General features: G+C 40.1%; 2 protein-coding genes across 10 annotated transcripts in view; both read right to left on the minus strand.

The window, feature by feature from the left end:
• abca4a (ATP-binding cassette, sub-family A (ABC1), member 4a) overlaps window positions 1-507 on the minus strand; it is a 36955-nt gene extending 36448 nt beyond the window's left edge. For all 4 annotated transcript variants that reach the window (XM_084399615.1, XM_084399613.1, XM_084399614.1 and 1 more), the window contains exon 1: window positions 404-507. The gene's annotated coding sequence lies outside the window, so the exon portion shown is untranslated. The remainder of the gene's footprint in view (window positions 1-403) is intronic.
• A 2513-nt stretch (window positions 508-3020) lies between these two features.
• arhgap29a (Rho GTPase activating protein 29a) overlaps window positions 3021-12046 on the minus strand; it is a 44663-nt gene continuing 35637 nt past the window's right edge. For 5 of the 6 annotated variants that reach the window (XM_084399616.1, XM_084399618.1, XM_084399620.1 and 2 more), the window contains 10 exons: window positions 9765-9937; window positions 8518-8646; window positions 7667-7765; window positions 7276-7439; window positions 6919-7107; window positions 6519-6656; window positions 5994-6226; window positions 5589-5904; window positions 5203-5308; window positions 3021-5105 (listed from right to left, as the gene is read on the minus strand). In XM_084399616.1, the coding sequence (XP_084255742.1) occupies window positions 4144-5105; window positions 5203-5308; window positions 5589-5904; window positions 5994-6226; window positions 6519-6656; window positions 6919-7107; window positions 7276-7439; window positions 7667-7765; window positions 8518-8646; window positions 9765-9937 (2509 nt within the window). In that variant the 3' untranslated portion in view covers window positions 3021-4143. The remainder of the gene's footprint in view (window positions 5106-5202; window positions 5309-5588; window positions 5905-5993; window positions 6227-6518; window positions 6657-6918; window positions 7108-7275; window positions 7440-7666; window positions 7766-8517; window positions 8647-9764; window positions 9938-12046) is intronic. The other variant, XM_084399617.1, reaches the window with a different exon arrangement.

A 12046-nucleotide genomic window follows, 5' to 3' on the forward strand; every position in this document is an offset into this window, starting at 1 on the left:
AAGATGTTTATAAGTCTGATTAATGCAACAAATATGAGTTAAACGCACCAGTGGTCTAATCCCATTCTAAGAATCCATATATGACTTCATGCATTTAGTTCCAAAGAAGTTTTTTTAACCAGTGAGCAACCCAAAGGCAGCCGGGAAAGAAAACCAACCTTTCTTCAACCCCTCAGAAAAGTACAAAATAAATACACTGTATCTAAATCATAAGACCAGTCATGAGACATAATGAGACAAAAAATGATTTGTGTGGGCTGTAAATACAGATCAGCATATTAGAGACAAACACAGTGCTCTTACGTAACAGGCCTGCATGCTCCTTTATGCAACACTCAATAACCATTCATCCGGAAATGGCTAAAGGACACATGCAAACCATAATTAAAAAGACAGAACTCACCTCAGGAGAAGAAGGCTCTTTTACGCTTACATCTGCTGAAGCTCATGGCCGTCTTCACTCGACTGACTGTAGGTTTGCTGCAGACGCTAAGCAGGTTTGTAATCTGATTGATTTAAGCTCCTTTCACCAGTGTGAGAGCCGGTGCTCTGAGCCCAATCTATGCTGCGTTGGACCTGTGACCTAGCTAACAGTAATTGGTGATGAATAGGAACTCTTATAAATTCATTTTCATTTACTAATAGTAAATATATATACTGCCCAGCCTCCCCAAAAAAGTCACTGTTTGGATTTAAATTGGCAAATTCTTAAGAGTCTATGATTGGATCATTATTGCAGTGATTATTATGTATATAAAATGTTATATGTTTGGCAACTAATCCTTCTTATCCTAATTGATGGAGTGTGTAGCTTTTCATTTCTTAAACAACCATGTAGGAAGACGCATCATGGCCATATTCCAGGATGACAATGTTAAGATTCATCAGGCTCAAATTGTGAAAGAATGGTTGGGAGGGAGCATGAAGAATCATTTTCACACATGAATTGGCACCAGAACTTAAATTCATTGAAAGTCTTTGGGATGTGCTGGAGGAGGCTTTACAGAGTGCTCGACTCTTGCATTGTCAATACAAGATCTTGACCAAACATTGATGCACCTCTTGATGGAAATAAAAGTTGTGATGGTTTTTGTTTTGCAAGTTGTCACTCCTTTACGCCAGTGAATATATCAATTATTTCTGTATAAACACATACCGGTCTGGCTACAAAGAAAATCTATTGGACATTTCCATCGTCACTGCACAGGAAAAAAGTTCAGAAAACAAACGTCGATCTTTTGTGACAACATGCCCCAATGGTGCACACAATGGCAGAAACTTTCCTCCTGCAAATAAATGCAGTTGTCATTCACAAAACGTTTCAATGTTGCCTCAGTTTAGTATTAGCATTTTAAAAACTTAGTTACATACCATATACACTCACCTAAAGGATTATTAGGAACACCTGTTCAATTTCTCATTAATGCATGGCAGTTGCTTCAATGCATTTAGGGGTGTGGTCCTGGTCAAGACAATCTCCTGAACTCCAAACTGAATGTCAGAATGGGAAAGAAAGGTGATTTAAGCAATTTTGAGCGTGGCATGGTTGTTGGTGCCAGACAACAGTATTTCACAATCTGCTCAGTTACTGGGATTTTCACGCACAACCATTTCTAGGGTTTACAAAGAATGGTGTGAAAAGGGAAAAACATCCAGTATGCGGCAGTCCTGTGGGCAAAAATGCCTTGTTGATGCTAGAGGTCAGAGGAGAATGGGCCGACTGATTCAAGCTGATAGAAGAGCAACTTTGACTGAAATAACCACTCGTTACAACCGAGGTATGCAGCAAAGCATTTGTGAAGCCACAACACGCACAACCTTGAGGCGAATGGGCTACAACAGCAGAAGACCCCACCGGGTATCACTCATCTCCACTACAAATAGGAAAAAGAGGCTACAATTTGCACGAGCTCACCAAAATTGGACAGTTGAAGACTGGAAAAATGTTGCCTGGTCTGATGAGTCTCGATTTCTGTTGAGACATTCAGATGGTAGAGTCAGAATTTGGCGTAAACAGAATGAGAACATGGATCCATCATGCCTTGTTACCACTGTGCAGGCTGGTGGTGGTGGTGCAATGGTGTGGGGGATGTTTTCTTGGCACACTTTAGGCCCCTTAGTGCCAATTGGGCATTGTTTAAATGCCACGGCCTACCTGAGCATTGTTTCTGACCATGTCCATCCCTTTATGACCACCATGTACCCATCCTCTGATGGCTACTTCCAGCAGGATAATGCACCATGTCACAAATATCTCAACCCAATAGAGCAGGCATTCTCAACCCTGGTCCTCGAGGGCCACTGACCTGCAGAGTTTAGCTCTAACCCTAAATCAAACACACCTGAGCCAGCTAATTAAGCCTTTCAGGATTACTGGAAAGCTATAGGCAGGTGAGTTTGATCAAGGTTGGACCTAAACTCTGCAGGACAGTGGCCCTCGAGGACCAGGGTTGAGAACCCTTGCAATAGAGCATCTTTGGGATGTGGTGGAACGGGAGCTTCGTGCCCTGGATGTGCATCCCACAAATCTCCATCAACTGCATGATGCTATCCTATCAATATGGGCCAACATTTCTAAAGAATGCTTTCAGCACCTTGTTGAATCAATGCCACGTAGAATTAAGGCAGTTCTGAAGGCGAAAGGGGGTCAAACACAGTATTAGTATGGTGTTCCTAATAATCCTTTAGGTGAGTGTATAATCAAAATTAGCTAACAATTTGTTATTATGCCTAACATAGCTATTTATATCAGGATGCAATACTAATATCAAGATGCACCACCATCATATTAAATGCGGTTAAAACAACCAATAATAAGTGATAATTTTTAAACAAATTTTTTATGTTACAATAGTCATTTTCATTATCCATAACCTTTCTTTCTTCTTAAATTATCATATTTAATTTTGATTACATTTATGGCTGGGGCTTCAAAAACATATTCTATGCACACATAATGAGGATAACACATTCTGAGAGGTACATCAGAACAATTTCAAGTAAAAACATGAACTCAAATATGACATCAGCTGTGGTTTTAATAAGTTACAAGTGTGTATTCTCACATGTACCTGTTTTTACACTTGAGGGAAGGTAAGACATCTTGAAAATGCTGTTAAAAGAATCAGTTTATACAGTATAATCACATCAGATACATGGGTGCCATTTACAAAAGCCACCGATTGAGTGTTAAACTGGTAAAATGTAGTTTAGACCAGCTAATTTGTGTTGGACAACCAGTCAGTGGACTCTCATAAATGAAGGCACTTGCTTTGGCTTGACTTGCTTGTTTTGGGTATACTGACATTTAAGTTGTTGTTGATATGACCATTAAAAAATAATACGAAAAAGGAAACTTTGGGCAAACCGTTACAATTTGTTATGTACACTTAATAGAATGTGGGCCAAATTGCATTTCTAAAAGCTCTCTAATAGACTTATAGCATTTTTTGCATTATAAAAGAAACAAGACAAAAAAGAAAATACCTTTGCACACTTTAACAAAAAACAAGCGTACATCTCTCAGACAGGTCAGATTACATCCGTCTGTTGTTCTTGAAAAACAAAATTAACACTGCATGTAGTTCAACAATTCAGTAGCGTGAAATGTGTGGTTCCAAAGTCTAGTAAGTGCATTTTATGATTATAATAAAGTGACGATACTCAACTGTAACAGCTTGGTCATTTTGGTTTTGGTGTAAAACATAAAAATACAGAAATATACAGAATATATATATATATTTATATATTTTTTTAAACAAAAAAATCCATATACAGTGTAAATGAAATTGCACAGTGACAGTGATGTTCTGGTGTTATAATGCAAAAACGGGTTGTTTTGACTTTGTGCATAAGTGATGCGATGAAGTAAAAAAACATTAAGTGCATACTGTGTGAATTCTTGTCCAAGTGGTTTGTTTGATTATTACAAACAGCAGATGCACAATATATTAATATAAAGATATATACCATGTCCTTGCATCTCTTCACAGTTATGGAAAACCTTTCCACAAACACAAAATGGGGCCGTTGCTAAAATTCACAGGTCCGAGACAAAATCGTAAAGACAATGACCTCGTCCCGGGATGACATTCCCGGTTGCCCCTTAACCAACAGTTCTGGAGTCAAATAAGTGTCCAGATCTCAAACAAAATGTGCCTCCCTGTGTTCGAGATCCTGCATACGGTGCGATCTGAGTCTCTGGTACACGGGTTTGGTCTCGTTTTGTCCGAGTTCCTCCGGGCTGGAGCCGGGAGACTGAGGAAGCAAAAGTGGGCTTGTGTTGTGGGCATCCAGCTCCGGTGATGGTTCTGGATCCAATTCTGTCTCAGGTTCATCAACCGAGACTTCCACCCCAAACCCTTCCTCCTCCTCATCGTCATCGTCATCCTCCTCTTCTTCCTCGGTGCTGTTTGCGGTTGCTCTACTCGACTTAAGCTCGACCTCTGTTAATGTTTTGGTTTTGCTACCTGGAGGTTTGTAGAACGTTCCAGGAGGAGGTTGCAGAGTTCTAGGAGGCCTGAAGGCTGTGGGAACGGGGCAGTACTCGCTAACGTTTCCTTCCCTGCGTAAAGTCCGTCCAGGCCTCACAGCAATGGTGTATGGTCTGTTAGCAAGAGCAGTGCTTACGGTTTTGGTGTGTTCTGAAAAAGACGATGACGTGAGAGAAGAAGTGTGAACGTTGGCATCATTGGTCCCGGAATCAGAAGGATAGGTGGTTGTAATCACAACGGTCTTTGGAGTGATGTCGTGATGCTTATACTGCCTGTCCCATGTCCGCCGTAGGGTCTGCGTATCGATATAAGATTTCCTGTAATGGTTTCCCGCTCTGGACTTGGGCTTCTCCTCTTCGGACACCTCCTCGATGACGGGATCACGACCGTGGTTGTCACCCTGCTCTACGGAGTTCTTCACGTTACATTCGTCCACCTTGGCGAGGTTGAGGAGCCGCTCGGCTGGCATGCTGATCGGTCGAGAGGCCAGCTTGGGTCTCGGCGGCCGAAGCTGAACTCTGGAGACGTGGTTGCGGCGGCTGAGGCCGGGCGAGTTCCTCATTTCAGGAACGCTTGACGAGAGGTGCCTGTTGATGTCCACTGTATCGCCACCTGCATGCAAAGACAAAGAGAGAGAGAAGTAGAAGCTTTCGACGTATGACAATATGCCACTTTATGGTTTTTTTTAGCAAAGTAAAACAATACTGACCTGCAGCGAAGTCTTTGTCAGAACTTATCTTCATCTCATCCACCAGGTGAGTAGAAGGTATTACAGAGGAATGTCTTTTATATGTCTTAGCCTTTGACTGTTGCTGCTTTGAGAAATGAAACAAAGATGGAAAAATGAAGCAGATACTGTTAGGAATTTTTATTTGGTTCATTTAGACATCTAAGGTTTGGTTAGTTTGGTTTGGTTACTGGCCAAAGGTGGTCAAGATAGTTCAAACCAGCTAAACTACCATCTTGACCAGGTAGTGACTAGTTTAGTTTCTGATGGACTTTCCAGCAGGGTAGCGACTTTGATTATATTGAAATAAACAATATTTTTTAACCATTATTATAATCAACATCATAAACATCAACAAACCGCCTCACCTCCTTAATGTCCACCATGGACTTTGAATGTCGGCTAAGCTGTTGTTGTTTCTCCCGTGAGGTGAGACGTGATTTGATGGGGAGCGGAGAGCTCTCGGCTACAGGGGAGGAAGGAGGAAGAGGACTCAGAGGAGTGTCGAAGATCATCTCGTAATGGCGGATCAAAAGCTCCACGATCAGGGCCTGGTAGGGGTAATCTACCAGAGAGGACAGAGAGACCTCCGCATCGGCCTGTCGGGGCTTGATCAGTGTGGGCCCAAAGATGATGCCCAGATTACTGGCAGTCATCTTGTTCTCATCTGCCCTTTCTGACACCCTATTAGAAAGAAAAATGTGATTACAAACTGTGTTTTCTGACGCCGTTTTCATCTATATTCTAATTAAAACATATACTCATTAAAACACCTGTGCAAGTGTTGAATAAGGAACTGCAGGGTTTTGTAGTGGGCTGGAGGAAGCTGACGCAGCAGGTCTTTAATCTTGAAGAGGACTCGGTTGAGCTCTACGCTGATCTGCGGGTTGTCGGATGCGGGACTTCCTCTAGACGCCTCTACTTCATCAACAATGATACTCTGACTCTCTTTGGCCAATCCGATGAAGTCGTTATAGTATCGGAAAAGAATGAGGGGCTCTGGGAGCTGAGGGGTATAAAATTAGCATTTTTTATTACACAAACGTATACATCTATTTTTATTTTATTTTATGAATGGGTAAATAAATACAATTTTATAAAATGAAATAAAATAATATTAAATACATTTTATTAAATTTAAAATACTGAAATAGGGTGGAAAATGCTTTTTGCAGGGCAAATGTTTCTTAAATAATTTTGTTTAATATTTGATAATAATAATAAAAAAGTCACAAAAAGATGTAATGAATTTATAAATGTATTAAGTTGCATTTAAAAAACATAATTTTGACATATACCTGGCGTAGGTAGAGTTTGAGGACGTTGCTGATATCGTGAGGGTAGAGATCCGAAAGCTCAACCAGGTCTTTGCCATTTTCAAACGCCTGACAAAGCTTCTCCACCCGTGATTTGGCACCGTTAACACGATAAATTCCCTTTAAAAATACAACAAAACATCCCCTTTCAGTCTCCCTCAGCATTTACATTTCATATCCTCCTGGAAATACATAAGACATAGAGAGGAAGCAGCTTTCCTGTAGCTCAAACAGTAGAGCGTTGACGCTTGCAACGCCAAGATCATGGGTTTGATTCCCAGGGAAATAAAGAATCGATAAAAATGTAAATGTGTACCTTGAAATGCAATGCAAGTTGCTTTTGATAAAAGCGTCTGCCAAATGCATAAATGTAAGTACACACCTTGATATTCAGAGCCCTGTTTTCGATCTCTGAGGTGCATTTTTTGATGATGAAGGGGATTCCATCATGACTGTTCTTGGCTGCCTGAGCAAAGTCGATAGCAAAGAGATGAAGTTTTCCCTGTAGCTTCTTATGCCCACACTGGATGGCTAGAGTCTCCAAACACTTCTTATGACAAGCGAGAGAACACTGAAAATAACACAAAAATGAAGAACTTATTCCCATGGTGCAAATTCTAAAATTATTAAGGCATGAAATTGCATTTGCAACACAAAAACATTAAATAACATCTTACAAAAATGTATTTTAGCTCATGCTTTATCAATGACTTGTACATGTGTTCATGTAAACACTCACCTCCTCGCATTCAGCACCGTGAAACACCACAAGACTTTCACACTCCCGGCACTTGGATGGTGCACGGAGCTTCCTCAGCTTGTGCGTCTGTGCCGCTTTAGACATCTGTGTGTTGCGAAAAGGTCCAGGAGAGCTGGCTGCCTCAGTAACCATTTCACTCAAACCTAAGAGACAATGTTTACAGTGTTTATTTTTGCTCTGTTCATTCAGACCTTTCCAAAAGATTTTGAAAAATGTTTCCAGCGACAATTATAGCACACTGTTAACATGCTTGGACTGCATTCTGTACATTGTCTGTCTGTTACAGTATTACCAAAAAAAAAAAAATTTGTGCAATGTCAAACAGCCAGAGAGCATGTTTGGAAGTGTTATTCAATGTACAAAAGCTCACCATTATCTGAAGGAGATGGCGGTTCTCTCTCATCCAGATCATCTGCTGAAGACATGGTGCCTGTGGATGGGGTTCTGGGAAGCCTTCTCTTAAAATCACCTGGAAAATGGCACAAATGGATCATTAGTTTCAACACTACGTGTTTATGTTTACAATCAATACAAAATCATATACAGATGATGCACTACTATTCAAAAGTTTAGGGATGGTTTTATTCTTAAATATTTTTTTACTTATGCTCACCAAGGATGCATTTATTTGATCAAAAATACAGTAAAAACAGTAACATTGTAAAATATTATTACAATTTAAAATAAGTGTTTTCTATTTTAATATATTTTAAAGTGTAATTTATTCCTGTGATGGCAAAGCTGAATTTTCATCATCATTACTCCAGTATTCAGTGTCACACAATCCTTCAGAAATCATTCTAATATGCTGATATGGTGCTTAAGAAACATTTCTTATTATCATCAATGTTTAAAACATACTGCTTAATTAGTGGAAACCACTATACTTTTATCAGGATTCTTTGATGAATAGAAAGTTCAAAAGAACAGCATTTATTTGAAATAGAAACAGCATAATTATAAATGTCTTTACTGTCACTTCTGATCTATTTAATGCATCCTTGCTGAATAAAATTATTAATTTCTTACTGACCCCAAACTTTTGAACACTAGTATATGCACTGTTAGCACCACATGGTATTCTGGGTAATTTTGCAACAGAGAGCGTGACTGGTCTGTTTACCATCACTATGCTACACACTCATGACAAAAGACCTGTCAATCAAGTGTGTTTATTTGCCTCAAGCAAAGAGAGATTTATAAGCGTGACTGTTGCTGTACCTGGGCTTGCCGTAGGGGAGTCCATAGAGCGAGATTCACTGCTTCCTCCAGCGCTCTCAGAGTCACTGCACATGCCTCCACCCTGACTGCTGCTCCTCCAGACCCGGAACGGACCCTGGATCCTCAGAGCTATCAAACATGACATAACATTCAGAAACTTTGATCTGAATAGTACACGAGTTCTATTTTGATGTATATGTCTATCCTTGTGTTTTACTATATAACATGGTAAATAAGTGACTGATTCATGAACAAATGACTCTTATGAACCAGTTCTTTTTAGTGAATCATAACCATATAGTGTACCAGTGTAGCCCGATTACTGAAACAAATTACTCTTACAAACTGGTTCTTTTTAGTGAATCATGACAATAGAGTTTACCAGTCTAGTCCAATTCCAGAAACAAATGACTCTTATGAACAGGTTCATTTTAGTGAATCATAACCATATAGTCTACCGGTGTAGCCTGATTCCTGAAACAAATGACTCTTATGGACCGGTTATTTTCAGTGAATCGTAACTATTTAATGTACCGATGTAGACTGATTCCCGAAACACGACTCTTATGAGCCGGTTCTTTTAATTAATAGCTTTAATTAAAGTTACCAGGTTTGAATCAGTCTAAAACAATGTAGTGTAAAATTGACACGGTTAGCAGAGAGAAAATTACCATCACATGTACTTTATGCAAAACGGACATTATAACTGAAATATACCCAAATGAATTGAATCCAATCTAATTTGAATCAGAATTCAATTGAATCGAGAGCTTATGAATTAGAATCAAATTGAATACCCTAATAAAAAAATAGGCTAAAATAAAATAAATGTTGGAAGTTTGGAAAAATTGGAAAAATAGTCAAAAACATCACAGATGATCAGTTCAGTGCTGTGTGTGTGTGTATCGGCCGCCCACTTCGTCTTCAGCTGATGCTAGTTCACACTCTCGTAAACCTTAATGAGATGTCTTAAAACACTAATGTGTCCAATTGATCTCTGCTAAAAGCAGGTCTGACAGGCGTATCTCCGAGCGGAGGTTTCATGTGTCATTAGTGAAAAGAAAAAACTTTTTCATGAAAGAGATAAACGAGGGCGCATCCTGAGGGAGCGATTCACTTTTAGCATTCCAGGAAAGTCAGCCAAAACCCTGCAGTGATGCAGCCTCACTGGACCTCACTGAATCGTAAAACGTGCTGCGCTTTTAAGGAAAATCTGTTCAAAAGAGAAGAGGTGTTTGATGTGCTACCTTGAATATCTGAACTGCTGTTGGAGCGTCCGTCCGTCATCTTTCCAGTGCGTGCTTGGACGTGACTTTCCACATCGTCGGCACTCAGGAAGTCTCCAGGTGCGAGAGACACCTGGGACAAGTGAACTTGGGATGAATGACCACTATTCATCACTCGCTTTGAGAGGGGCAACCTGCATGAACATACAAAAGTATTTCAGAAAACCAGTTAAAAGTAGTTTGGACTAGATTAGTCAGTTTTTAATGCCACAAACCTGATATGAGAAAGAACATAGTAGGCCATAATGACTGTGGCCATTTAAATACTTAAAAGAATGTTAATGTTGGTATATATATATATATATATATACATACATACATACACACACTCACCTAAAGGATTATTAGGAACACCATACTAATACTGTGTTTGACCCCCTTTCGCCTTCAGAACTGCCTTAATTCTACGTGGCATTGATTCAACAAGGTGCTGAAAGCATTCTTTAGACATGTTGGCCCATATTGATAGGATAGCATCTTGCAGTTGATGGAGATTTGTGGGATGCACATCCAGGGCACGAAGCTCCCGTTCCACCACATCCCAAAGATGCTCTATTGGGTTGAGATCTGGTGACTGTGGGGGCCATTTTAGTACAGTGAACTCATTGTCATGTTCAAGAAACCAATCTGAAATGATTCGAGCTTTGTGATTACTTCGTGCATTATCCTGCTGGAAGTAGCCATCAGAGGATGGGTACATGGTGGTCATAAAGGGATGGACATGGTCAGAAACAATGCTCAGGTAGGCCGTGGCATTTAAACGATGCCCAATTGGCACTAAGGGGCCTAAAGTGTGCCAAGAAAACATCCCCCACACCATTACACCACCACCACCAGCCTGCACAGTGGTAACAAGGCATGATGGATCCATGTTCTCATTCTGTTTACGCCAAATTCTGACTCTACCATCTGAATGTCTCAACAGAAATCGAGACTCATCAGACCAGGCAACATTTTTCCAGTCTTCAACTGTCCAATTTTGGTGAGCTCGTGCAAATTGTAGCCTCTTTTTCCTATTTGTAGTGGAGATGAGTGGTACCCGGTGGGGTCTTCTGCTGTTGTAGCCCATCCGCATCAAGGTTGTGCGTGTTGTGGCTTCACAAATGCTTTGCTGCATACCTCGGTTGTAATGAGTGGTTATTTCAGTCAAAGTTGCTCTTCTATCAGCTTGAATCAGTCGGCCCATTCTCCTCTGACCTCTAGCATCAACAAGGCATTTTCGCCCACAGGACTGCCGCATACTGGATGTTTTTCCCTTTTCACACCATTCTTTGTAAACCCTACAAATGGTTGTGCGTGAAAATCCCAGTAACTGAGCAGATTGTGAAATACTCAGATCGGCCTGTCTGGCACCAACAACCATTCCACGCTCAAAATTGCTTAAATCACCTTTCTTTCCCATTCTGACATTCAGTTTGGAGTTCAGGAGATTGTCTTGACCAGGACCACACCCCCTAAATGCATTGAAGTAACTGCCATGTGATTGGTTGATTAGATAATTGCATTAATGAGAAATTGAACAGGTGTTCCTAATAATCCTTTAGGTGAGTGTATATATATATATATATATATATATATATATATATATATATATTAGTGCTGTCAACGTTAACGCGTTAACGCATGCGATTAATTTTTGTCTGGTTTAACGTGTTAAAATATTTAACGCAATTAACGCAGCATCCGTCTTTTCTGCCATCCGTTGGCTAGCTTTACATTATATGATCACGCTCTTATTCATTTAAATGCTTTTAAACATTTCAAGCGCGGCAAGACAAAAGAGAAAGCGCTGTCTGTGAATGTCTTTATGTGACACACACACACACAATGCATAGACAGGGCGCCAGAATCCAGTTCTCTTTCGCGCTTGAACTAACAATAACAATCCCAAAATGTCAGTTTTGTCGATTATCCTCATAAGAGCAGTCTTAAATGATTTATATAAAGTCTAAAATGAACGAAGAGTTGCGAGAGAATGAGGCGCGCGTGTGAGATCCATAGACAGTACGGTATATAAACGGTGAGATCCGCGTGTCTGTCTGCTCTTAAAGGGACAGCAGCCAATAAAGCTTCCTGTCAGTAAAGTTAAAGAACAAAGGGAACAGAGAAAATGACTCACTGCTGTTGACTAAATAACTTTTGTAGCTTTAATAAGGATTAACTATTTAATTTATAGTTTATGCAGTGCAGACTGCATATAACTTTGATAACTTTATTACAGTATATTTCCTAACTGTTAAGAC

The sequence above is a fragment of the Rutilus rutilus genome (genome assembly GCF_951802725.1).
Source record: "Rutilus rutilus genome assembly, chromosome: 24".
Lineage (NCBI taxonomy): Eukaryota > Metazoa > Chordata > Actinopteri > Cypriniformes > Leuciscidae > Rutilus > Rutilus rutilus.